Source organism: Saccopteryx leptura, chromosome 3, assembly GCF_036850995.1.
Source record: "Saccopteryx leptura isolate mSacLep1 chromosome 3, mSacLep1_pri_phased_curated, whole genome shotgun sequence".
NCBI classification, from domain to species: Eukaryota; Metazoa; Chordata; class Mammalia; order Chiroptera; family Emballonuridae; genus Saccopteryx; species Saccopteryx leptura.
Window position 1 is genome coordinate 325,437,126 of NC_089505.1, and position 27,452 is coordinate 325,464,577.

Below are 27,452 nucleotides of genomic sequence, written 5' to 3' on the forward strand. Positions count from 1 at the left end.
CATTCTTTTCAATTGCACATGGAACACTTTCTAGGATAACCCCATGTTAGGACACACAACACATCTCAATAAATCTAAGAATAAAATTTTATCAAGCATCTTCTCTGATAATAATGGCATGAAACTAGAAAACAATCACAAAAAAACCTGAAAAAAACACACAAAGACACACAAAATAATCAATAAAACCAAGAGCTGTTTCTTTGAAAAGATAAACAAGATTGCTAATCTTTAACCAGAACTCATCGAGAAAAAAAAGGGCCCAAATAAATAAAACCAGAAATCGAATCGAAGAAGTAACAAATGACACCAAAAAAAAAAAAATACAAAGCATTATAAGAAAACGCCATGAACTATATGCCAAAAAATTGAAATGGATAAATTCCTAAAAATATGCAATCTTCCAAAATTGAACCAGGAAGAATCAGAGAATCTGAAGAAACAGATTACAATAAATGAAACTGAAGCAGTTATCAAAAAACTCCCAGCAAATTAAGGCCTTGGACTTGATGGCTTCACAGGTGAATTTTACCAAACATTCAAAAAGAACTAACACCTATCCTTCTCAGACAACTATGCCAAAAAATTGAAGCAGAGGAAAGACTCCCAAGCTCATTTACAAGGCCAACATTATCCTAATTCCAAAACCAGATAAAGATACTATAAAGAAAAAAAAAAGTATAGGCCAATATCTCTGAACATACATGCTCAAATTATCACCAAACACCAGTAAACCAGATCCAGCAATACATTAAAAAGGTCATACACCATGATTAAGTGGGATTTATTCAAGTGGGATGCAAGGTTAGGACAAAATTTACTAATCAATAAACATGTACACCACATAAACAACATGAAGAATAAAAACCACACGATCATATCAATAGATGCAAAAATGCATTTGATAAAACCCAGCACACATTTATATAAATATTAAAAGCTCTCAGCAGTGTGGGAATAGAAGTAATATACCTCAAAGTAATACAGACCATATATGACAAATCCACAGCCTACATCATACTCAATGGGCAAAAACTACCAGCACTTCTCTTAAGATTAGGAACAAGACAGGGATGTCTGCTTTCATCACTTTTATTCAATATAGTACTGAAGTCCTAGCCACAGCATTCAGACAAGAAGAAGCAATAAGAGGCATCCAAATTGGAAAAGAAGTAAAATGTCATTTGCAGATGACATGACATTGTATATAGAGAAACCTACAGATTCCACAAAACAAAAACAAAAACTATTAGAACTGATAAATGAATTCAGTAATGCAGCAGGATACAAAATAAATATCCAGAAATTCCATTTTGGTGCACCAATAATGTATACTAAAAAAATAACCCCACTAACAATTGCTTTTTTAAAAAGAATAAAATACCTAGGAATAAACTTAACCAAGAATGTTGAAGACCTGTATTCAAAAAATTATAAGACACTACAGAAATTGAAGAAGATACAAATAAGTGGAAGCATATACTGTGTTCATGAATAGGAAGAATGAACATCATTAAAATATCAATACTACCCAAAGCAATGTCTAGATCCAATTCAGTTCCTATCAAGATACCAATGATGTATTTCACAGAAGTAGAAAAAATATTCCTAAAACTTATATGGAATCACAAAAGACCCTGAACAGCCACAGCAATCTTGAGAGAAAAGAACAAAGTGAGAGGAATCATGCTAACAGATATCAAAATATACTAAAAGGTCATAGTAATCAAAACAGCATGGTATTGGCATAAAAACAAACATACATTAATGGAACATAATATAGAGCACAGAAATAAACCCACAAATTCATAGTCCATTAATATATGACAAAGAATGTAAAAAACATGCAATGAGGTAAAGATAGTCTAATAAATGGTGTTGGGAAAATTGGGATAGACGTGTGAAAAAAATGAAACCAGACAACTTTATTACATCATACACTAAAGTATGTAAACTCAAAATACATTAAAGCCTTAAATGTTAAACTCGAAAGTATAAAAATCTAGAGGTAAACACAGGCAATAAAATGTCAAACATTTCTCATAGTAATATTTTTTCTGATATACCTTCTCAAGCAAGAGAAACAAAAGAAAAACTAAACAAATGGGACATCAAACTAAAAAGATTTTGCATAGCAAAGACAACCATCAACAAAATGATTAGCCACAGAATGGGAGAACATGTTTGCCAATACATTTCACAAGAGGTTATATCCAAAATTTATAAAGAAGTTTAAAAAGTAAACACCAAACAAACAAAAAACACACAATCCAATTAAAAGATGGGCAAAAGAACTGAACAGATCAGGGGTCCCCAAAGTTTTTACACAGGGAGCCAGTTCACTGTCTCTCAGACTATGGGAGGGCCGGACTATAAAAAAAAACTAAGAACAAATCCCTACGCACACTACACATATCTTATTTTAAAGTAAAAAAACAAAACGAGAACAAATACAATATTTAAAATAAAGAACAAGTATATTTAAATCAACAAACTGACCAGTATTTCAATGGGATCTATGCTCCTCTCACTGACCACAAATGAAAGAGGTGCCCCTTCCGGAAGTGCGGCGGGGGGGCTGGATAAACGGCCTCAGGGGGCCGCATGTGGCCCATGGGCCGTAGTTTGGGGACTCCTGGAACAGATATTCTTCAAAGAGAACAGATAGCCAATAATATATGAAAAGATGTTCAACATCACTAATCATCAGAGAGATGCAAATTAAAACCACCATGATATATCACTCACACCTATAAGAATGGCTATCATCAAAAAATCAATAAACAGGTATTGGCAAGGATGTGGAAAAAAAGGAACCCTCGTGCACTGTTGGTAGGAATGCACTATAGAATGCAGTATGGAGTTATCTCATAAAGTTAAAAATGATACTGCTTTATTCCAGCAATTCAACTCTGGGAATTCACCTGAAGAAACCTGATACACTAATTTGAAATAATATATTCAAATCTATGTTCATTGTAGTGTTTTGTACAAAAGCTAAGATTTTTCAGCAGTCTAAGTGTCCATTATTGGACGAGTAGATAAAAAAAGCTGTGATACATTTACCAAGTGGAATAGTATATGACAATGACAAAGAAGAAAATCCAACCATTTGTGATAGCATGGATGGATCTAGAGAGCAGTATGCTAAGTGAAATCTAATAAGGAAAGTGAACTGGCCCTGGCTGGTTGGCTCAGTGGATAGTGTCTGCCCAGCATGCAGACGTCCCAGGTTTGACCCTGGTCAGGGCACAGGTGAGAAGCGACCATTTGCTTCTCTTCTTCCTCTCCCTCTTCACTCTCTCTTCCCCTCCCACAGCCATTGGCTCGACTTATTTGAGCCTTGGCCCCTGGCCATAGCTCAGATGATTCCAGCATTGACCCCAGATGGGGGCTGCCAGTGAATCCTGGTCTGGCAGTGTGTGGGAGTCTGTCTCTCTATCTCTGCTTCTCTCACTAAAAAAATAAAAAAAAATAAAAGAAAGAAACAGTAAGAGAGGGATGGGAAGAAAGAGGAAGGAAGGAAGGAAGGAAGGAAGGAAGGAAGGAAGGAAGGAAGGAAGGAAGGAAGGAAGGAAGGAAGGAAGGAAGGAAGGAAGGAGAGAGAGAAAGAGGGAGGGAGAGAGGGAAGGAAGGAGTGAGGGAGAGAGGAAGGAAGGAAGGGAGGGAGGGAGGGAAGGAGGGAGGGAGGGAGGGAGGGAGGGAAGAAAGGAGGGAAGGAGGGAAGAAGGGAGGGAGAAAGAAAACTAACAAGCAAAATGGAGACTGATTTATATAGAGAGCATTGTCAGCTTTCAAGAAAAGGGGTACATGGGTGGGGATCCTGGAGAAATTGAGTTAAAAAAAACAAAGAACATAAGGATTGGGGTAGTGAATATACAATATGGTGTACAGATGATGTGTTATAAAATTGTGCAACTCAAACCTGTATAAGTTTATTAACCCGTGTCACCCCAATAAATTCAATAAAAAGGAAGAAAAATAGAACAAAAGGAATCCCAGCAACAAGATCCTAGACAGAAGGAGCACTGTTAGGACAAAGAGAAAATTGCTCATTCATGCCATATCAAAGTTCTATTGAGTGCCCTCAGGCCCTAAGAAGTGCAGGACAGTTATAAATTTAGCAGCAAGAGAAACACAATAAGTCAATGAACAAATAAAAAGTGATAAACTGTAATATGTGTGGTTGTGAAAACCAAAGTAGAAAAGGAGAATAAAGGGTGTAGAAGATGGTAGTTTCCAACTTCAGATATGGGATCCAGGGCCTTTTGAGAAGGTAACAACTGAGTTAATGCCTACAAGAGATAAAAAACCCCAGCAAACCTTGAAGATAAGGGGTGGTGGTGGGACAAAATATCCAATCAAGAAGGTGCAGGCAAGAACCCAGCCTTGGAGGTGAGAGTAGAAAGAGTGACATGGAATTTCAGGACTAGGGCGAAGTCCAGGGTGGCCAAAATGGAACTGGGAAAGATGAGAGGAGTAGGAGATGAGGTTCCAGAGTTCAGGAGGGGCTTTAACTCTGCATGAGGTGAGCACATACTATGGAGTGTGTAGCCAAAATTAGTATGATGACATATATTTATAGCTTTGCTCCTCTAGTCATCTTGAGGAGCAACAGAAGGAGGGTAAGAAAAAGAGTAATGCGATGTTTTGGGGTTTTTTTTTTTGTATTTTTCTGAAGCTGGAAACGGGGAGAGACAATCAGACAGACTCCCGCATGCGCCCGACCGGGATCCACCCGGCACGCCCACCAGGGGCGAAGCTCTGCCCACCAGGGGGCGATGCTCTGCCCCTCCGGGGCGTCGCTCTGCGGCAACCAGAGCCATTCTAGTGCCTGGGGCCATCCCCAGCGCCCGGGCCATCCTTGCTCCAACGGAGCCTCGGCTGCGGGAGGGGAAGAGAGAGACAGAGAGGAAGGAGTGGGGGGGGAGAAGCAAATGGGCGCTTCTCCTATGTGTCCTGGCCGGGAATCGAACCTGGGTCCCCCGCACGCCAGGCCGACGCTCTACCGCTGAGCCAACTGGCCAGGGCCTACAATGGGATGTTTTAAGAGATTATGGCAATAATCCTAAAGAAAGTGATTACCTGGAAAGTCATGACACTAGAAGTAACAAGTAACAAGAAATGCTGGATTCTTTGTGGATTCAGAAGCAGAGTGTGAGGATGTTTCCATAGCTAGGAGATTAGGATACGAGGAGTTGAAGATATCTGGAGAAATAGCAAGAAGCTTGTTTCCATTTTCCGAGATGGGAAAAAATGTGAGAAGAGGAGGGAAGGTCAGGAGCTTGATCAGGCTATCAGCACAAAGGTGGAACTGTGGGGGAGGCAGTAAGGTACCCGGCTCTGGTGATGGGGCAGAGGTGTGAGTTGTAGATACTGTTTGAGACTCATCAGTGTGCAAACGGTATTTAGAGCTACAAGATGAGCTAAAATCAAGGTGGTGAGGTGAGTAGAGAAGAGGTCTAGGACTGAGCCTGGCAGCAGTTCAGTACTAAGGAGCCAGAATAGGTATAAGGAGGAGCACAAACCAGCAGCGAGCACTCAAAGGGAAACATGACTCTTGCACAGATGAGCACTGGAGAAGGAATGTGGAGGTAGAGGTCACTGCTGACACTAAGACGTGAGATGTGGGGAGAGCAGAGGCCAAAAGTCCGAATGAAATGGGCTCAAAACACAATGGAGGGGACATTTGGACACAGCGGTTCAAAAATACCAAGGTAGCCTGACCAGGCGGTGGCGCAGTGGATGGAGCATCGGACTGGGATGCGGAAGGACCCAGGTTCGAGACCCCGAGGTCGCCAGCTTGAGTGCGGGCTCATCTGGTTTGAGGGAAGGCCCACCAGCTTGAACTGAAGGTTGCTGGCTCCAGCAAGGGGTTGCTCGGTCTGCTGAAGGCCCGCAGTCAAGGCACATATGGGAGGGCAGTCAATAAACAACTAAGGTGTTGCAATGCACAACGAGAAACTGATGATTGATGCTTCTCATCTCTGTTCCTGTCTGTCTGTCCCTATCTATCCCTCTCTCTGACTCACTCTCTGTCTCTGTAAAAAAAATAAAAATAAAAACTAAAAAAATAAATAAATAAAAATACCAAGGTATATATTTTTTGTTTGTTTTTTACAGAGACAGAGAGAGAGTCAGAGAGGACAGAGAGAGAGTCAAAGAGAGGGATAGATAGGGACAGACAGATAGGAACAGAAAGAGATGAGAAGCATCAATCATCAGTTTTTTGTTGTGGCACTTTAGTTGTTCATTGATTGCTTTCTCATATGTGCCTTGACTGCGGGCCATCAGCAGACTGAGTAACCCCTTGCTCAAGCCAGCGACCTTGGGTCCAAGCTGGTGAGCTTTGCTCAAACTAGATGAGCCCATGCTCAAGCTGGTGGCCTCGGGGTCTTGAACCTGGGTTTTCTGCATCCCAGTCCCATGCTCTATCCACTGTGCCACCACCTGGTCAGGTGAAAAACACCAAGGTATGTTATTACAAACTAACAAAGAAGAATGAACCAACAGGCAGAGGACATATGGTCAAGACAAATTTTAAAAATATTTATAACAGATTAGAAAAATAATACATCAAAGTAGGATGATGGGAAATTTCGGAGAATTAATGATGTATTCTTGAGTAAGCTGCACAGAATGTCAGTTGGGCATTACTGCATTATCCACAAGATCCTAACTATGTCAACAGAAGAACAGATGAATTGCATAAACTAATACAATGGAATTCTCTGTAGCAACGATAATAAATTGCTAAATGTAACAAAATTGATGAATCTCACTAGCATAAGACTAAGTAAAAGTAGACTACCAAGAGAGAATGCATATTGTATGACTATTGTGTGGTTCTATTTATATAAAGTTTTCAAACATTCAAAGGAGTCCACTCTATCAGAAGTCAGGGTGATGATGCCCTAGGAGGGAAGGAGAGAGGAAATGAAAGGGGATAGGGTAGTACCAGGTACAAACTGCATTCTATTTCTTGGATCAGATATGAATTACTATTTACTTTTATGATCTGAATGGTCCTTGTATATATTATAATGTCTGAATAAATGTATTAAAATTAAAATAAAAAATAAAGTAAATAAGATAAAATAAACCCTGATACTCTCTGATAACCTCAGCCTGTAATGGAAGAATTTCAGTAGAGACTCATATCACTTGTTATGGACACAAAAAAAAGGTCTCTCTTCTAAGAAGACAGTTTAAATTAAAGATCTATAAGTCAACTTCAAACATAAGAATTTAACAGACGAAAGAAACATTTAAAGTTGCTAATAAAATTAATAGCATTTGAAACAAGACTGCTGAAACTTTCTGTCAAAAATAGTAAGATTTTGCCTGACCAGGTGGTGGCGCAGTGGATGGAGCATCGGACAGGGATGTGGAGGACCCAGGTTAGAGACCCGGAGGTTGCCAACTTGAGCGTGAGCTCATCTGGTTTGAGCAAAAATCCACCAGTTTGGAACCAGGGTCGCTGGCTCAAGCAGGGGGTTGCTCGGTCTGCTGAAGGACCATGGTCAAGGCACATATGAGAAAGCAATCAATGAACAACTAAGGTGTCGCAATGCGCAACAAAAAACTAATGATTGATGCTTCTCATCTCTCCATTCCTGTCTGTCTGTCCTTGTCTATCTCTCACTCTGACTCTCTCTCTGTCTCTGTAAAAAAAAAAAAAAAAAAAAAAGTAGGATTTTCTTTTTGTGTTAAAAATTAAAATCCTATACAGAAGTGATAAAAATGGCATCCTAAAATTAATTTATAATTCTAATCCATTAATGACCACTTATGCTCCTTAGATCAAACTCTACAACCAAACCACCAGAGACAATACCATGCTTCTGTTAAATAAACTCTACGTCTAATCCTGGCTTTCTTTCCCTGGCATTCCTCTACAATAAAATGACAAAAGCATTCCTGATAACAATTTTGAGACAAACACTTCTGAGAAAAACTCACAGTTGGTGACTGCTGGAATCAGTTCTTTGACTCACCAGGGAGGGTAGATATGGATGACATCTTGGGGATTCCCCTTAAGATAGTGTGCAGTCTCCTTGGTAAAGAGAACCTTCAGGCTAATCCCGAAAGCCTCACCCTGAGATTGACAGTCAGCCTGCAGTCCCACTAACTGCTCACAGATGGCAACTTGCATGGTGCATTCTTCATGCAGCTCTAGAATTTTTACAATTAATATACCAGATGTGCTACCTGGAAGGTTAAGAAAAAAAACAAAAGAAAAAATTAAGTATAAAAAACAAAATTCAATTGTGAAAAACTGTCATGAACAAAACAATCATGTTCAGATGGCTTTCTTCACCTGGAGAAAATGGTCTGTACAGAGTAATGGCAGTGTGAGAATAATTCTGATCTCTCTCCTTGAAATTTCAACAAACTGAACAACTATAATGCAGTTAAACAACCCCACCTGGGTTTGCAGGCTTGCCTGAAATATCTGTGCACCAAATGGAATAAATTTGGGGAGGGTTGAGAAAGGGAGAAGATAAAACGCACTCCTGGTCATCTCTAGAGAGGATAGAAATGTTGAGGATTTTGTCCACTGGGGATTCGGAGAGGGGAGAAGAGAATAGGTCTCCCTCAACCGTGAGGAGCAGAGAGACTGAGGGGCAGAGGATGAAATACTAAACCAAAGTGGTGGAAGAACAAGGGGTCATGGACAGTGTTCTAGCAATCCGCCCATAACCCAAATTCAGCGCACAGACAGAGAAAACAAAAGGTACAACCCCACAGCCTCCCTGATCTCGCCTCCTTCACCTCTTGGGTACAAAGAGTGGCAGAGATAGACCCCACAGCAAACTCTGCAAAGCCATTCTCTTCCCTGAAGAATAGAGATGCTCTGTGTCTGGTCCCCTGGTCTGTTTAGACATGGGGAAAGAGTGCCTGGAAGCCCATGATTGCCATTGCTAAAGCCATAAAGTCCTCACAAAAATGCCATACCCACACAACTGCAGCCCTGCCTACATCACTGAAAGAGCAACATCTCAGCAGAGGTCAATCCAGGAATTTCACAAAGCTAAAACTTGTAACACTGTGCCACCTATTAGAAGAAAAGAGATCAACCTCTCAAAATTCCTTTCTCCGTTTTTCTCTTTTGAAATTCATATTCTTTAATTTTTATATTTTTATTCTTATTTTTTGGGAATTTTTGTTTGTTTTTTATTTTTGTTGGTTTTTTGCTCTATGTTTTTTGTGATTTTTCAATTTTAATTGTCATTACTTTTTTTTTTATATTTTTCATTGCATTTATTCATTTTTATTTTCCCCCCCTTTTTTTTAGTTGTTTTCTGTTATAGTTCTTAACAATACCACTTTCAAATGCCATTCCATTAAGGAAGAAGAAATTGAATACCATGGCTACACAAAACAGAGATGTAGTTCAGAAACAAAATATCTCCAGAAAGCAATCTTAATTACATGGGAACCTTAGAGTTAAATGATAGAAAATTCCAAACTGAATTTCTGAAAATAATAAGATGTGAGAAAACACTGATAGACAATTTAATGGGTTCTTTTTTTTTTTTTTAATTTATTTATTTACTTTTTTAGATTTTTTATTTATTTATTCATTTTTATTAGAGAGAGAGGGGGGAGAGAGAGAGAAGGAGAGATAGAGAGAGAACAGGGGGAGGAGCAGGAAGCATCAACTCCCATATGTGCCTTGACCAGGTAAGCCCAGGGTTTTGAACCGGCGACCTCAGCATTCCAGGTCGACACTTTATCCACTGCGCCACCACAGGTCAGGCTTTAATGGGTTCAAAAACCAAATTAATTAACAAACTGCATACATCAACAAGGAGATTAAAACTATAAAAAAGAATAAAACAGAGTTGAAGAAATCAATACCATGTACTAAACAATGAGAAAGCGACTTTAGCTAAAAGAACAGGCCAGAGAATCAGTGACATCAAAGAGAGGCAACTACACATAATACAGAGAAAAGAAGATAGAGACTCACGAATTAAACAAAAAAAATGATCGAATTCTACAAGAACTGTCTGACTCAATCAGAAAGAGCAATATAGAAATATGGGTATATCTTGCCTGACCTGTGGTGGCGCAGTGGATAAAGCGTCAACCTGGAAATGCTGAGGTTGCCGGTTCAAAACCCTGGGCTTGCCTGGTCAAGGCACATATGGGAGTTGATGCTTCCTGCTCCTCCCCCCTTCTCTCTCTCTCTCTCTCTCTCTCTCTCCTCTCTATAATGAATAAATAAAATCTTAAAAAAAAAAAAGTGGAAATTTGAAAAAAAAAAAAAAAGAAATAAGGGTATATCAGAAGAAGAATAGAATGGAGAGTCTATTCAAAAAAATAATTGATGAGAACCTCCCAAGCCTATGAAAAAAGTTAGATAATCGAATCCAAGAAGTAAACAGAACACCAAGTTTCCATCAGCTGTGGAAATGTTTACTTAAAACCTATGTACTCTTATTTATTTTTTATTTTTTGTATTTTTCTGAAGTGAGAAGCGGGGAGGCAGAGAGACAGATTCCCACATGTGCCCAACCAGGATCCACCCGGCATACCCACCAGGGGGTGATGCTCTGCCTGTCTGGAGCGTCGCTCTGCTCCATTGCAACCAGAGCAATTCAAGTGCCTGAGGCAAAGGCCATGGAGCCATCCTTAGTGCCCCGGCCAACTTTGCTCCACTGCAGCAGTGGCTGCTGGAGGGAAGAGAGAGAGAGAAAGGAGAGGGGGAAGGGTGGAGAAACAGATGGGCACTTCTCCTGCATACCCTGGCCAGGAATTGAACCTGGGACTTCCACATGCCAGGCCAATGCTCTACCACTGAGCCAACTGGCCAAGGCCCTATGTACTCTTATTGATCAGTGTCATTCTGCTAAATTTAATTTTCTAAATAAATTTTTTAAAACATTAAAAGAAAATGGTCTGTATACTTTGAGAGTAAATACAGATTCGAATATGCTCACTGTAATGTCTCTTTTTAAAACCAAAATAGCTTGCATGTTGCATTTAATATATCTTAAGCAACACAACATATAGTCTTCTATCATAATAGTCCTGTGCATATGGAAAAGTCAAGTATACTATTTCAATAAATAGGTTTTTACCCCCAAACCTGAACCTTCTGGTAACCACATACTCAAAGTGGTCTGGCCACCTAATTGACCCTTCTTCTTTATTATATACGTACTTCCTCTACCTATTGCTTTGCTTCTCCACTTTCAAATGAAGCAGTACGATTGGTTGCAACTGTTTTAATGACCATAATGGTTAAAAGTTAAGAATTCACGTGGAATGTTGGGTGTTGGGACTCTGGTTTTAAATAGATGCAATTCATTCTAGATTCAAGTACTTGTTCTCTTATCTATTTAGCCAAGTAATAGAGCATTTCAACACCTCAGTTTTCTCATGTGTAATATAGAGATCATGGCACCAACCTCAATTAATATTTTTAAGAATTAAATGAGATAAATGAAGTTGATAGTATGTATAGCCTATAACCCAGAAATACCATAACCCAGAAATATCTAGAAACTCTTTTCATATGCACAAGGAGACCAAAACAAGTGCATAGCTCTGTTTGTAAGAGCAGAGAACTGGACTTAACACAAATCAATAGGAGGATGGATAAACCAAGATGTATTCATATAAAAGAACACTATGCAGAAGTTAATGTAAGTGAACCAAATCTGTATTAGCATAATGAGATCTGAAAGAGGGGGATACACAAGATATCTAGAGTATGACACTAATAAGTAATTTTTTTAAACAAAGAACCCCCTAAAATATATTGTTGCTAATACACATGTAATAAAAGTATATAAATATGGACTAGCAGGATACAAAGAAAACTCACAGTAACCACTGTATCTAAGGAGGGAGAAAGAGGAGTGTGACGCAGGAAGGAAACTCAGGGAATTTCCAACTTATCTGTCATATTGTTTCTGTTATAAACAAAAGAGAATCAAAAACCCCAAAACATTAAAATGTGTTATTAATTCTAGATGGTGAATACGCTTATGTTTTTATTTTTAATTTTCTATTGTTTATTCTATTGATTTTAGAGAGAGGAAGAAAAGGAGGGAGGGAGGGAGAAAGGGAGAAAGGGAGGAAAGGAGGGAGGGAGGAAGGGAGGGAGACAAGAACATCGATCTGTTCCTGTATGTACCCTGACCAGTCAACCTCTGTGCTTTGGGATGACATTCTAACCAACCAAGCTATCAAGCCAGGGCCACTTATGTTTTCTATTACTCTGTTTTTCAATTTAAAATATGAGTTAAATGAGATTACAAATGCTAAATGTCTAGCATAGTGTCTTGTTAATAACAGACACTAATATGAATTTCTTTACTACTTTAACCAACTGGTTAACAGTGCATAATATTAGAAACTAATATCTAGTGTCCAGTTTTTAGTTACATAGTTTAATTTTGTTTCCATTTCTTTCTTTCTTAGTTATTTTTTTTTCCACACAACCCCAAATTTTCCATCTCTTCCTTTGTCTAAGTGCCTATAGCATGTATTTCCATTTTAAGGAAGGCTAAAACATCTTTCCAAGAGAACTGTACTGAATTCTTTAGGTATATGTCTGCCTTGATTTTGTTTCTTGAAATAAGGGAGGAAATGGAATGGGGGAAGGGAATGAGCAAGCACAGTGTTAAGATAGTCAGTATGGGGAGAAGTGTAGAGGACTAAAATCAAGTACTATTAAAAAAAAAGGCACTGTCTAGAAAGTAGATATTGATTCTGCCCTGCCACAATAGGTATTTCTTTAATAAAAAGTAGCTCATGGCTGTCCAGGCGGTGGCTCAGTAGATAGAGTGTCAGACTGGGATGCACAGGACCCAGGTTCAAAACTCCAAAGTCACTGGCTTGAGCGCAGGCTCACGAGCTTGAGCACAGGGTTGCTGGCTTGAGCCCAAGGTCACTGGCTTAAGCAAGGGGTCACTCAGTGTGCTGTAGCCCCTCGGTCAAGGCACATATGAGAAAGTAATCAATGGACAACTAAGGAGCTGCAATGAAGAACTGATGCTTCTCATCTCTCTCCGTTCCTGAATATCTGTCCCTATCTGTCCCTCCCTCTGTCTCATCCACCCCCCTCCCCACCACCAAAAGTAGCTCATCTTCAATTGGTGAACAGGAAAATCAGGACAACATGAGGTCACTTGGCTGCATACACCATTTATCCTGGGCAAGGCAGACAGAAGAGTGGTGAAAAATTAGGGTCTTCAGCAGTAAAGGGAAAAAACCCTAGGTTTAGGGCTGCATTAGCCACGGGAGCATTTTTGGACATATTTTAAGAAAATAAAAAACTTGTACCAGCACCCCTCCTCAACACTGTGTACCAGGCTTGCCACTTCACCCATCAATCACTGGTAGCATCTGCTGTGCAGAGCTTCAGGGTCACCTGCTCTCCTGTTCAAGATCAAGTGTGCCAGCTAAGCACATGTATTTGGTACTGTGTGGCCATAACACTTGCTGTGGCAGCCTCTAGCCGTGCTCCGATGCCTGCCTAAGCAGCACAAGTTCTCTCTTCAGGTACTAGTTATTGCCCTGTGTGAATCTGATTAAAAAGTGACAGGTTTTCAGTGGTCTGCCCTAACCCTACGATTCTCACAGATCCTGACAGATTTTATAAAAGGCAAGATACTGCAGAAACACATAAGTAGTATTCCAGTAAAAAAAAACTTGTATTATTAAGATGAATTATAGTGCTACCGACTACAGTTTCCTTAAAGATTTCTATGATAAATCCTGACAATACTATAACTATAAAGTCTGCTCATGATTTATAGCACCAAATAAATTGTAGAATAAACATGCTTTCTGATACTATCATTACAGGGCAAATTGCAGCAAGCTGGGTGACTAAGTAGATTTTGAAAAGAATGCTGAGTGGCACCATCTTAACCTCAGCACAGGGCTGGGAACAACAGACAGTCTTAGGGAGAAAGAGTGGCCTGCCTTCCCTGAAAGCAAGCTTTCAATCTGAGCACAAGAGAGTTTGGTTTTATAAATGAAGACTGTTTTGCAATTAGATGCATGATACATACAATGACATTTGTGTGGCAGCAGGACAGCATTTTCCATAACTGCTGTATCACCTCTCTAGGAAATGTTCCCTGAAACAGCCAGGAGCAAATGTTCCTTCCCTATGAAGTCCTCAAATAACTTATCATTTAAAATAAAGTGGTCTCTCATCTATTGTGGGGGTTAAGTTCCAGAACCCCCTGCAATAGGCGAAAATCTGCTAAGTAGCTACCTTATACTTATTTTGTTATTTATATATTTTAAGGCTTTATAAACCCTCCCCACACTCTTATAAAACTTTTCCACACTTATTTTGCTGATTTTACTGCAAAAATAACTAAAATAATAAATATATAAAAATACCTATATACCGCAAAATCCCACGACATAGCAAAAAAGCCACAATACAAAATTAGATATATACAATTTAAAAATCCACAATACAGTGAGACCACTAAAAATGAACTGCAATATGGTGAGGGATGACTGTATTTTAAATTTTTCGATTACCATTTACATTCAGTATTATTTTGTATTAGTTTCAGGTGTACAGCATAGTGGTTAGATAGTCATATACTTTACAAAGTGCCCCCTCCAAGACTTCAGATAGCCACCTGGCACCATATGTAATTATTACAGTATTGAGTATATTTCCTACACTATAGTTTACATTCTCTAGACTATTTTGTGACTAACAATTTGTAGTTCTTAACCCCTTCACCATTTTCACCCAGTCCCGCAATCCCTCCTCTCTTTTGGCAACCATCAGCCATTTTTAAATGGAGATAGTATTAACTACCCTCAAGAACACTGCAAATATCAAGAGAGATAACACAGAAATCCCATAGTGCAGGGCCTGGTCCATTATGCAACAACGGCAGCCTTCATCATCATGGTAATTATCATTATTAAATTTTCAAGGCATTTTCAAATCTATTATTATTGTACTTGATTCACAATACCATATGAAATAGGTAAAGAAGATGTTAATCTTTCTTTTTAACAGTTAGGAAACTGAAAAAGGTAGTTGCTCCAAGACTTTTTTAAGGTTCAAGAGGATTATCCTTATTAGTCAAGTATCAACATGTCTCTTAGGCAGATGCCCAAAGATAAAAAACTGTGAATGAAGCTTTTCTCCCTATTTTACTATGCTAAAATATAGAACTTGTTTAAAATGTAAAGAAAGCATATCAAGTTGAGAAATGAACTCCAGTAGGCTTTTGCTGTAGCTGGACACTGTGAGGATTTCAACACTGATTCCTGAGCTGAAAAAGGAGATAACTTGTCAGAGTACTAAACACTGAAAGGACAGTGCCACAAAGATCAAATGAAGAACACAAACACTAACTTATAACACTAAAAACCTTAAATGATTAAGAAACTTGTACAGAAATATTTATATAGAAAATATAACACAAGATGTAGTAATTTCTATTTATACATAGGCCTATTAGATAAAACAACTGTTCATTAAAAACAGAAAATACTTAACTTAAATGCTAACATTTACTAAATTCATGTATAAATGAATGATATATTTTCTCAGCTATATGCTTATAAAAATTTTTCTGGTTTTAAATAACCAATAGGCCACAAAAGAATTGAGTAAATGATCTAAGAACAAAATACAGGAGTGGGCAGAAGTAGGTTGTAAATACGTATGTGAAACACAGTTTATTCCCGTATTATTATTACAATCATAACCAGTATGTCTTTCCTTATACAACTGTAAACCTACTTTGGCCTGCCCCTGTATATCTGGACTACTAGGTTAAATAACTTATTTGAAATATACATTGTAGGTAGCTAAGGTCCATTTATATTATGTCAATTCAAATCCTCTTAAGTGGGTTATGTTGATGAGTTAATATATATTGTGAGGACACCTTTCATGAATACTTATACAAGATATTCAATACAAGACACTAATGAAAGCTGTACAAGAAAGTACCAACTGAAGCAGATTATTATGTGAAGAAATATAGAAGTCATCCTCCTATAGTGGAGAGAAACATCTGTAAGTTTTTCTAAGAGAAAACTTTTCATAATATAATGTTGCACTAACTTTAAGTTGTTCCATTTAATTTTCCAAACATTGATCATGAAGTAATTTGGGATTTTCTCTCTATATTATTTACTCTGTCTCCTTATTGTCACAGATATCCCAAGAAGCTAATCTAATCCATTGTCTTACTTTAGAAGTATGTCCTCTGGTACTGTTTTCTCTGATTCAGGTCAAATCATCAAGTGCTCACTATTCCTTTTTCCCTCAGTCCTCACCCATCGTGTAAATGCTGGCACAGAGACAGATACACTCAGAGGAAGAGAAGGCTGGCAAGACCTCATGGCAGGGATCAGGGATTGACATCAGGGGATTTTAAAGTTTACTTGCTTCCCAAGCAAATAGAACCTCTGTCTTTAATACTTGTTGCACTCACTCCATATTACTATGGGATAATCATTTCACATTTTACTCTTTGTAAAAAGGTACTTTATAGCTCTTTTGTCCCCCAAATAATATATGTATCCAGTACCAAATGGTCTTTTTTGGGTTTTTTGTTACTCTTGAAATTGTAAACATCTTTAACCAACTCTATGTTCTATTCTATTAACTTCTGACAGTCATCTAGGAAATCCTAGCTTTGTAAAATGATAAAGGGCCTATATGACTTTCTACATTTTCCGTCCCAGTGTGCCACACAATTTTAATTCCATATAATTCTATTTTCATTGTCAAGTTTCATGGTTAATGTTCACAGTGTATCCTATAACCTATACCAAGTATCTGTGCTCTGGCCATCGTCTGATTCTACGAGTTAAAAATAATTAACATATTTATATTAACACAGTCATATAAACAGAAATCAATGCCTGACTAGAGTCATAGGAATACATATGAGTGAGAATATGCTTAACCTCAAGACCAAATGACCTGTAATAATTCTTATGTTCAATTAGGTTCTCCAAGTGCCAAAAGAAATAGGACTATGTTCTGGCAGCCTCAACATCACCATTATATGTTTTAGCTTTTTCTAGAAGTTAATCCCACCTTTTCAGAGAAGAGCCCACACCTATTCTGGTTAGATTAAATGAAATATACCTGAGCTTGGGGAACAGGGGATAAAAGATCAGATCAGAATGTATAAGCTGGGAGAAGACAGGTTTTATACTATTGCATGAACTTGATGTATTTCCTCTGACTGTGATAAGACAGTGGAGAAGGCATATTGATTTGCTTTGTCGAGAACAGACTGAAGGCTCAGAAGAAGCAGGGAGACCAGTGAGATAACTACTGTAGCAATCCAAGAGAGAAGATGGTAGCTTGGAGATGAAGAGTGGAGACAGATGAGGTGAGAAATCTTGGAAACTAGATATACTTTTAAGACAGAGCCAATAACACTTGTTGATGGACTGGAACTAGGATACGAAAGAAGGTAGTCAAGAAAGACTCTAATATTTTTGACCTGAGCAAGCAGAAAAATAGAGTTAATGTTTACTAAGATAGGAAAATTTCTAGATGAGTATTCTTTGTGTATGTAAAGGGAGCCTGGTGGCAGGGAAGAATAGTGGTGTCAAGAGATCAGTTATCTTTAGATAGATTAAAACTGAGATGCCTTTTACGTATTATAATGGCCTGGCCCTAACTACTTCCCCAGTCTAGTACATCACCATTTGGACCCACTATTCATAAGGTCCACTAGAGTTATCTTTTTAACTGTAAATTTAATGATACTTGAACCCTTCAACGGCTATGTACTGAATAAAAAACTACTTAGCAATAGAATGGCCTTGTTACCAGTTACTTCTTACTGCTCTAAACTCAAATACCATATAGCTCAACTCAAATAAATTTACCATATTTTTCACTCCATAACACGCACCTGACCATAAGACATACCTAGGACTTTAAGGAAGAAAATAAGAAAAAAAAACCATTCTGAACCAAATGGTGTTAAAATATTTAATAAAATACCGTATTTTTTGCTCCATAAGACACACGGGCATTTTCCCCTTCACTTTTGGGGGAAAAAAAGTGTGTCTTATGGAGCGAAAAATACGATAAATTATTTCTATAATGAGATGAAAAATAAACCAGACTTTAAGATGGGGTTTCATTACCATATCTCTGGTGAACTCTTTTGAACACAACTCTCCTTTATCATCCAGCAGAGCTTATGACTTTTCTTTATGTCATCACTGTACCTCTTATTTCTGAAAAGTTTAACACAAAGAATAAGGACTTTCATCTATTAAACCATGGACTCTGTGCTATAACTGCCTGTGTCAGTACCAACAAATATTTATATATATGAGCTGAACGAACCCTAATACAAACCGATGTAAAGGACTCAGGGACTATTATTCCAGTCTTGTTTTCACTGCCATACCAAGATGGTTTTTACCTACTTCCCCTTACCTCAGCTATACTTAATGTACACAGAGAATGCAAACTAAACAAGATTCAAGTGATGCTTTAAAAAAGAAAAATAAACAAATAATACATTCCTAAATCAAATCCAAATGATGTTTATCTATTCACCATTTTTAATGTATCAGTTTTTTTTTCATTAACATGCACTGAAAGGTGAACTGTATTTATTTGTACATATATAAACTATCTTTTCTTTTGAGAGATTACAATTATTCCTAGTTTTACCAACAACTCCCAAATACCTAGCAATATTATATTTCTTTGAGTGTCAATAAGTGAGTCTCTTAATAACTGTATTACTGCATTATTAATGCTTGGTAAATCAAAATTTTAGTCTCTGAGTAAATGTTTAAAGCAGTCATCAGATTTATTTTATAGATAACTTTACAATAAAATTCATCAAATCCTAACTAGAGAGCTAGATTATAATACATAAATACTAAATTCTGAAGAATTCACCTTTCCCCTGTAAAAAGCACAATTAATTTTTGTTTAAAATGTATGCTTCCCCCATAATATTTTAAGTCATCTGCCAGTGATGAACAGACACATTTCTTAACCACAACTGCTTATGAACTGTAAACAGTTGTGCTTTCACTTCTTTATTCCACATTTTCTCTTGCCTTTCACCCAGTTTAAAATATTCTTGCCAAAAGCCACAATAATTCAAAGAATGAAACAAAAATCTGAAACCCAACCCTTAAAAATAAAAAAGGACTAGACAATACTGACCAGGAATGTTTATCATAGTCCACAGAAATGAGAACAATCAGAAATTAGTACAGCGTGACAGCCACCTGGGGTCACAGTGTCACAGTGCTATTTACTACCATGGGTGTCACTGTGAAATATTCTGCAGGGGTGGCCTTCCTGTTCTATAGAGGATGAATGGGCAATAGAGGGTCCCATGTTTTAAGGAATCTAAGCAAGAACAAAGCATACGAAGACATCAGAAAGGCAGTTTATATAAAACCAGACAAGGAGTACTCTAAATTAAATGTTTGTGTTCCCCTCAAATTCATGTGTTGAGGCTCTAACCTTCAGTGTGGCTGTATTTAGAGATAGGGCCTCTAAGAAATAAAGGCAGAATGAGGTCATTAGGGTGAGGTCCTGAGCTGGTAAGATTAGTGTCCTTATAAGAAGCACCAGAGACCTCTCTCTGTCTCTACTGAGCACAGAGGAAAGACCATTGAGGACACAGCCAGATGGCTACTGCCTCAAAGCCAGAGAGACAGCTTCCACTAGGTACCAATCATCGTGGCACCCTGATTTTGGAATTTCAGCCTCTAGAAATGTGAGAAAATAAATTTCTGTTATGGTATTCTGTTGGGGTAGCCCGAGCTAAGATTTTGGTACCATGAAATGGGGTGCTACTGTAACAAATACCTATAAATATGGTAGCAGCTTTGAAACTGGGTAATGGGTAGAGGATGAAATTTTACAGTACATTTCAGAAACATGGAAGTTCAGGGTGATTCTAATGAGGTATCAAGTGGAAATGAAGAATAGGTTATTGGAAACTAGAGGAAAGAGGATTACTATGAACTGTTTGTGTCCCCCAATATTAATATGTTGAGGCCTTAATCCCCAAGGTGATGGTATATGGACGTAGGTTTTGGTAGGTAATTATGTCATGCTTATAAATGTATCTCATGTGAAGATACAGTAAGAAGGCAGCTGTCTATAAACAAGAAAGTTGGCCCTCACCAGAAGGTGGCACCTTGACTTGCCAGCCTCCACAACCATAAAAAATAAGTATCTGTTGTTTAAGCCACCAGTCCATGGTATTTTGTTATAGCAGCCCCAACTGACTAAGACAGCAATTTGTGTTATGAAGTAGCAGAGAATTTGGCTGAATTGTATTTTAGTGTTTTGTAGAATATAGAACTTATGAGCGATGAGATTAGATATTCAGCAGTGATTTCAAAACAAAATGTTAAAGGTACAGTCTGGGTCCTCCTAACTATTGTACTTATAGTAAAATATAAGAGGAGAAAAATGACCTGAAGAAGAAAGAAAGCAGAACTTCAAGATTGGAAAAATATCAAGGCTGTGCATATTGCAAAAAATGAGAGACTGGGTTGGGAAGAGAACACCAAAGGTATCACTATCATCAATAAAGCGATTATATGAACAGAAGCACCGCCAATTTAAATTGAAGGAAACTGAGCCCAGAGGAAATGAAGGAAATTTGTTGGACTTCTTATATTCTGTAGGACAGGGCAATAGAGATATACTCTCTGATTGTGCATCATCCTTCAAAGAGAGAAGGATGTCCCTGAAGGAAATTAATTCAGAGATCATCAGGATTCCACTCTCACCTTAGGTCCAGGGAGAAGGGCTAAATATTTCTGCTCGTTTTCAAAGGATGGGGCCAACTCATTGTTAAAGTGGACCAAAATGCTCCTTCCCTGCCGCAGGGATGGAGCCTCCACAAAGTCACAAAGTGGAAGGCCCAAGAGTGCCACCCATACTGGGCCCAGAGGGTAGAGCACTAAACCAAAGATTTTTCTTAAGCCCTACAATCCAATAAACTTTGTTTTGTTAATTTATGTACTTGCTTGGAATTTATCACCCCTTCCTTTATATTTTTGCCTTTTGTGATGGGAATGTCTATTCAGTATCTGTACCAGCACTGTATTTGGAAGCATATATAATTTGTCTGGTTTCACAGCTGCTGACATCTGATGGGAATGAATCAAAATTATACCTATATTTTTGTCAGATGGCAAAAATTTATTTTTTGGTATGTTGCAGAATTTTAGTTTATGTGTGTCATGAGAAGAAAAGAATTAATTTTTTTAATTTTTTAATTTTATTTAGAAAGTTAGCAGGGTGATATTGATCAATAAGAGTACATAGGATTTAGGTAAACACTTGCACAGCATTTGAACTGTTGATTATGTTGTATACCCATCACACAAAGTCAAATAATTTTCATTACCTTATATTTGTCCCTCTTTACTACCTTCCCCCTCCCCCATGTCTTTTTCCTCCTGGTAACCACATCACTTTTATCTATGTCCATGAGTCTTAGTTTCATATCTCACCTATGTGTGCAATAATACAGTTCTTAGCTTTTTCTGTTTTACTCAGTATAATATTCTCAAGGTCCATCCATGTTGTCATAAATGACACTATGTTATCATTTCTTATGGCTGAGTAGTATTCCATTGTATATATGTACCACATCTTCTTTATAAAATCCTCTATCAAGGGACAATTGGTTGTTTCCATGTCTTGGCCACTGTGAATAATGCTACAATGAACACAGGGGTAAATGTGTCTTTCTGTATCAGTGTTTTCAAGATTTTGGGGTAGTTATCCAAGGGAGGAATTGCTGGGTCATATGGTAACTCTATTCCTAGTTTTTTGAGGAACCACCATACTTTCTTCCATAATGGTTGTACTAATTTGAATTCCCACCAACAGTGAATGAGGATGCCTGTTTCTCCACAATCTCTCCAACACTTGTTATTACCTGTCTAGTTGATAATAGCCTATCTAACAGGTGTGAGGTGGTATCTCATTGTAGCTTTGATTTGCATTTCTCAAATACCTAGTGAACATGAGCATCTTTTCATATATTTGTTGGCTATTCACATGTCTTTTTGGGAGAAATGTCTATTAAGGTCCTCTCCCCATTTTTTAATTGGATTGTTTGTTGCTGAGCTTTGTGAGTTCTTTATATTTTGGATATTAATATTAACCCCTGATTGGAGCTGTTGTTTCCAAATATCATCTCTCATTTAGTTTAATATTTGCTTTTTCTCAGTTTCTTTTGCTATGTAGAAGCTTTTTAGTTTGATATAGTTTCATTCATTTATCTTTGTCTTTACTTCCCTTGCCTTTTGGAGTTAAATTCATAAATTGTTCTCTATGGCCAACGTCCGTGAGTTTAGTACCAATGTTTTCTTCTATGTAGTTTATTGTTTCAGATCTTATATTTAGGTCTTTGGTCCATTTTGGATTAATTTTTGTGCAGGGGGACAAATGGTAGTCAAATTTCATTCTTTTGCATGTGGATATAGTATTCTTGGCTGGTAATTCCTCTCTTTTAGTACTTTAAATGTTTGGGTACACTCTCTTTCAGTTTGCAGAGTTTCTGCTGAGAAGTCTGATGGTAATTTAATGGGCTTTCCTTTATAGGTTATTTTCTTTTCCCTAGTTGCCTTGAGGATATTTTGTCATTGAATTTTAACAATTTTATTATGATGTACCTTGGAGTAGGTCTGTTTGAGCTGAGGTTACTCAGCATAGTTTTCTTCTTGGATTTGAAGCTCTCTTTCCGTAGGCTTGGGAAATTCTCATCAATTATTTGTTTGAATAGGCTCACCATTCCTTCTCTCTCTCTTCTTTTGATAAACCCATTAGTCTTATATTGCTGTTTCTGATGGAGTCAGATAAATCTTGTAGAGCTCTCTTGGTTTTTTAAAATTCATGAGTCTCGCCTGACCGGGCGGTGGCGCAGTGGATACAGCATTGCACTGGGATGCGGAGGGACCCGGGTTCAAGACCCCAAGGTTGCCAGCTTGAGCGCGGGCTCATCTGGCTTGAGCAAAAAAGCTCACCGGCTTGGACCCAAGGTCACTGGCTTCAGCAGGGGGTTACTCAGTCTGCTGAAGGTCCACGGTCAAGGCACATACGAGAAAGCAATCAATGAACAACTAAGGTGTCGCAACGAAAAACTGATGATTGATGCTTCTCATCTCTCTTCCTTCCTTCTGTCTATCTCTCTCTCTGACTCTCTCTCCTTGTAAAAAAAAAAAAAAAAAAATTCATGAGTCTCTCTTATTTTTCTGTAGCATCTCTAGTTGCCTGACTTCAATGTCACTGACTCTTTCCTCTATCTGGCTTGTTCTATTAGTTAAACTTGTTACCTTAGTTTTAAATTCATGTATTGAGTTTTTCATTTCTGTTTTTATATTTCGATCTCTTTAGTGAGCTCATTAAGTTGCCTGTTGGTGTTTTCTCATATCTCGTTGAATATTTTCAAAACATCAGTTTTGAATTTTCTATCATTAACTCCAAAGTTTCCATGTAATTGAGATTTATTTCTAGAGACTTTTCATTTTCTCTCTGAACTATGTCTCTGTTTTGTGTAGCCATGGTATTTGACTTCTTCCTTGATGGCAATTTAGAGTGGTATTGCTAATAACCCAAACAAAAAACAACTTTAGTTCATTCAATGCACAGATCTTTCAGGCGTGCCTGAAACCCCAGCTGGGGTTACTTTGCTGCGTTATAATTGTTCAATTTGTTGATAGTTCAAGGGGAGAGATCAGGAGTATTTCTCACACTGCTATTACTGTGATGTCATCTGACTTTCTCTTGAGAAGTTTTTTTGTAGATGACATTGCAACCTCTCAACTTTAAGAATCTCTGTGTCCTACAGAGAAATTTCAGCACATTCTATCTTGTTTCATATTAATTTGATTATTGGTCTAGCCAGAACTTCAACAGATAGACAGAAAACTTATGATCTGCCCCCACCAAATCAATACTTTTTTAGTTAATTGAAGTGACTTTAAATATAAAAGCCTTCAGGAATAAGCAGTGAAACACTTAATATCACTTAATATCTAAAAGATTAGAGGCCTTATCTCCTACACCCAAATCACTCATCTTCACTTAACAAATAATCTCTTACTAGACAACAAAATGTTTTAGATACCTTTTTGATCTAGAAGGTAGAGCACAGTCTCTGCAGAGTCACTGTGAGGCATCAGCTACATGAAAAACTTTGTGTGCTAATACCTCATTCAAAATCCTGGCAGGAGGAGCACTCAATGAAGCCATCACTTGTATTATCTGCAACAATGTGCATTCCAGTGTGTTACTTATTTGCGCCATATCTGAACAACTTCCAAGTCTGCCATCCCAAAATTCAAAGAGAAATAATAAATGAAAGATTTTTCCATCTTCAAATTTAGAGACTGTTCTCCAGAAGAGAAAATAACAGTAACAACAAATAAAAATACCCCCCCAAAAACCAACAAAATCTTTTAAGAGTGCTAGTTTAATAAAATTGAAAAATACCAAAGAAAAAGTAAAAAAATTAAAAATAGACATTGGAAAAACAACAAGGCAGAGAATGTAATCCTGAAAAAATTACAGTGAGAAAAATAAGGAAATAATGATCTAAAATGCAAAAAGACTAGAAAATTAGATTATAAAACACAGAAAAAATATAAAAACTTCTGAAATCTGAACTTATTAATTTTTAAGAGATGCACTAATGGCTAGTGCATGGTTAGGTTACCTGATAGAAAATGGGAGTTGGCTTTGTGTGAATTTGCTTTAAGGAGATTCAGAACCGAATGTAGGTGAGCCTGCGTGGGCTGTCTACCAACAGTGTTTGGAGCAACACCAAGGGACTGGCTAGTGCAGTAAGTGAAAAGCCAAGTTTCTCAGGCAGCAATATCAACATGCTGTTGAGCAGTGCTTGAAAAGGCATTGACAGAAGATAACAGTATTTTGTGATCTATACTTTACAAAGTTTCAGATGACCATGACTCAGTGGCAAAAACTCTACCACAAAAGCTATTAAGTACTAATACCAATGTAAATAATGAAGTTAATTCTCTGCTCTTATAATATTAACCCAGGTTCAAGACACATATTTCTTACTTTTGAACACATACACATGTGTATACATTCATGGAAAGCTTACTGTATTTTCACCCTCACTGGCATAGCAAAGGGAGGTCTATTTGCATGCACGCCCAAACATAAATACACACACACACACACACACACACAACTCAGTGACCATTCTTAGTATACTTGGAAATGACAAGTTGAGAAAAATAAGTTAGAGAGAGTTCTGCTTTGGACAATACTAAAAGCTACTGCACTTCATTGATTTTGCTTCTTCCTCACCCCACCCCACAATCTTCTATATTACATTTAGATGGAACTTTTAGAAAAAAAATCTCATGAAAAATAATTTATCTGAAGCCCATTGCTTTTAGAGATTTCACTTTTTATTTTCTCTTTTTACATTCTTCCTGGACAATTCAAGGAGTTCTTTGGTATGTTTCACTTCAAAGTATATGTAACTATTTTTGGTTTTAAAAATTTAGATCAGTGTTTTTCAACCACCTGTCCATGAACCAGATATTTTGTGCAGGTCCACAGAAGAGTTAACCACTCTGATACTGTATGAACATTACAGACCCAATGATCTTAGTTGAATTTTCTTATACTCAGGGTGATTTCTGCCTTAGCAGTTCCCGAAATAATTCTATTTTCACTGGTTCCCAAGTGTAAACAGGCTGAGAATCATTGATTTAGATATCAAACATACTGTGAAAATATTTGTGGTACTGTTACTAAAGAGAGGCTGAACAGGAAATTGGTGCAGACTTCGTTACATTCACATTTACAGAACTGTCACATCACTGGCTCATGTTCTCAGTGCCTGCCTGGATTTGCCTCTCAAACATGTACCTAGAAAGAGATGGGCCATGATCATGGGCCACTGAGGCTAACTGTCTGATGTAAACTGGCTCTGCCACCTACTATTAGGCACATAGGGCCACAGCTGTCCACATTTCTTTGTCTCCAAAATAGGAGCAAAAAACCTAACCAGAATGGCTTTGTGAAGATAAAATGAGCTAATACTCATGTGAAATGCTTTGAATATTACTTGATGAATACTGGACATTGTCAGCCAGGTAAAGGTGGAAAGCACAACAAAGCAGTGTTGGAAAACCATTTCCTTCAAAAAACAAGAAAAATAAAGACATTCCTGAAGAAAAGTGATGGAAATAGTTATCTCCTGCCTCTATAATCAACTATTCTCTATTTCACAGCCACATTTAAAGATTCATAATTCCAAGGCATTACATTGGAGATAAAATACAATCGTGACCTTCAGGTGTATGTCCTCTGCCTCTCTCTCTTCTCTGTGTGTCATCTAATACATGCATGTATACTGGCCATAATGTCTAGCACATATTCTTTGTTCTACAAACAACCAAACTCAAACCATACTTACTGCATCAGAAAAGAATATAGCTAGTAAAATAGGTACATATTTAAAATTTAGTCAAGTGTGAAGAACCTTGAGATATCTGTCTTTTATACCAAAATATACTAAAAGACACAAAAAAGAAAAACAAAACTGATTATTAAATGGTATAAGTGGAAGTTACAAAATAGCCTGGAAAAGTAAGCTATTCATGAAGAAAGAAAAGTGAAAATCTACAAACCAAAGGTACTAAAAATATAAGTCAGAAGATGTATGAGACATACTCATTGAAATATTTGATATTGATATGCAATCTCATGTTGTTATAGTAAATGCATGTTGCACTTACTGTAACAACTAGCATTGCACCCTTGATCGTTTATAGCAGAACAAAACCTGTGTTCACTTAAAAACATGCATGCAAATGTTCATAGCATCTTTACTTGTAATAGCCCAATGATCCAAATGTCCTTAAATGGGTGCACAGTTAAACAAACTGCAGTAAATCATATCATGCTACTACTCACAAATAAGAAGAGGCTTTACTAATACATACACACTTGGATGAATCTTGAGAAAATTATGCCCAATGAAGGAGGCCCATCTCAAATAGTTACATGCTGTATTATTCCATTTATAACATTTTTGAGATCACAAAACTAGGAATAGGTGAACAGATTAATGTTCACATGGAATCAGAAAGAAGGGTAGAAAACAGGTGACTGTGGCTATCAAAGGGTAGGGTAGCATCATTATGGTGATGAAAAAACTGCTCAGTATCCAGACTGCGGTGGTGGGCACATGAATCAACATAGTAGAAAAGTTATATAAACAAACTGCACACACATACATGAGTGCATGGGTGAACTGCATCATGGATCAAAATCTTGGTTGTGCAATCAACTATAGTTAGAATAGATGCTATCATTGGGGGAAACTAGTGAAAGATCTCAAGAAATCATTCTACTATAAATTTCTTACAAATGCATTAGTTCCTTCTAAATCTACCATCTTCTCAAAATAAAAAATTTT

The 27,452-nt window shown here is 37.5% G+C and overlaps 1 protein-coding gene across 2 annotated transcripts in view; it reads right to left on the minus strand.

Moving 5' to 3' along the window:
- Nucleotides 1-27,452, minus strand: part of SPIDR (scaffold protein involved in DNA repair) — a 425,527-nt gene that overhangs the window by 214,379 nt on the left and 183,696 nt on the right. For both annotated transcript variants that reach the window (XM_066379095.1, XM_066379093.1), the window contains one exon: nucleotides 7,998-8,211. In XM_066379095.1, coding sequence (XP_066235192.1) covers nucleotides 7,998-8,211 — 214 coding nt within the window. The remainder of the gene's footprint in view (nucleotides 1-7,997; nucleotides 8,212-27,452) is intronic.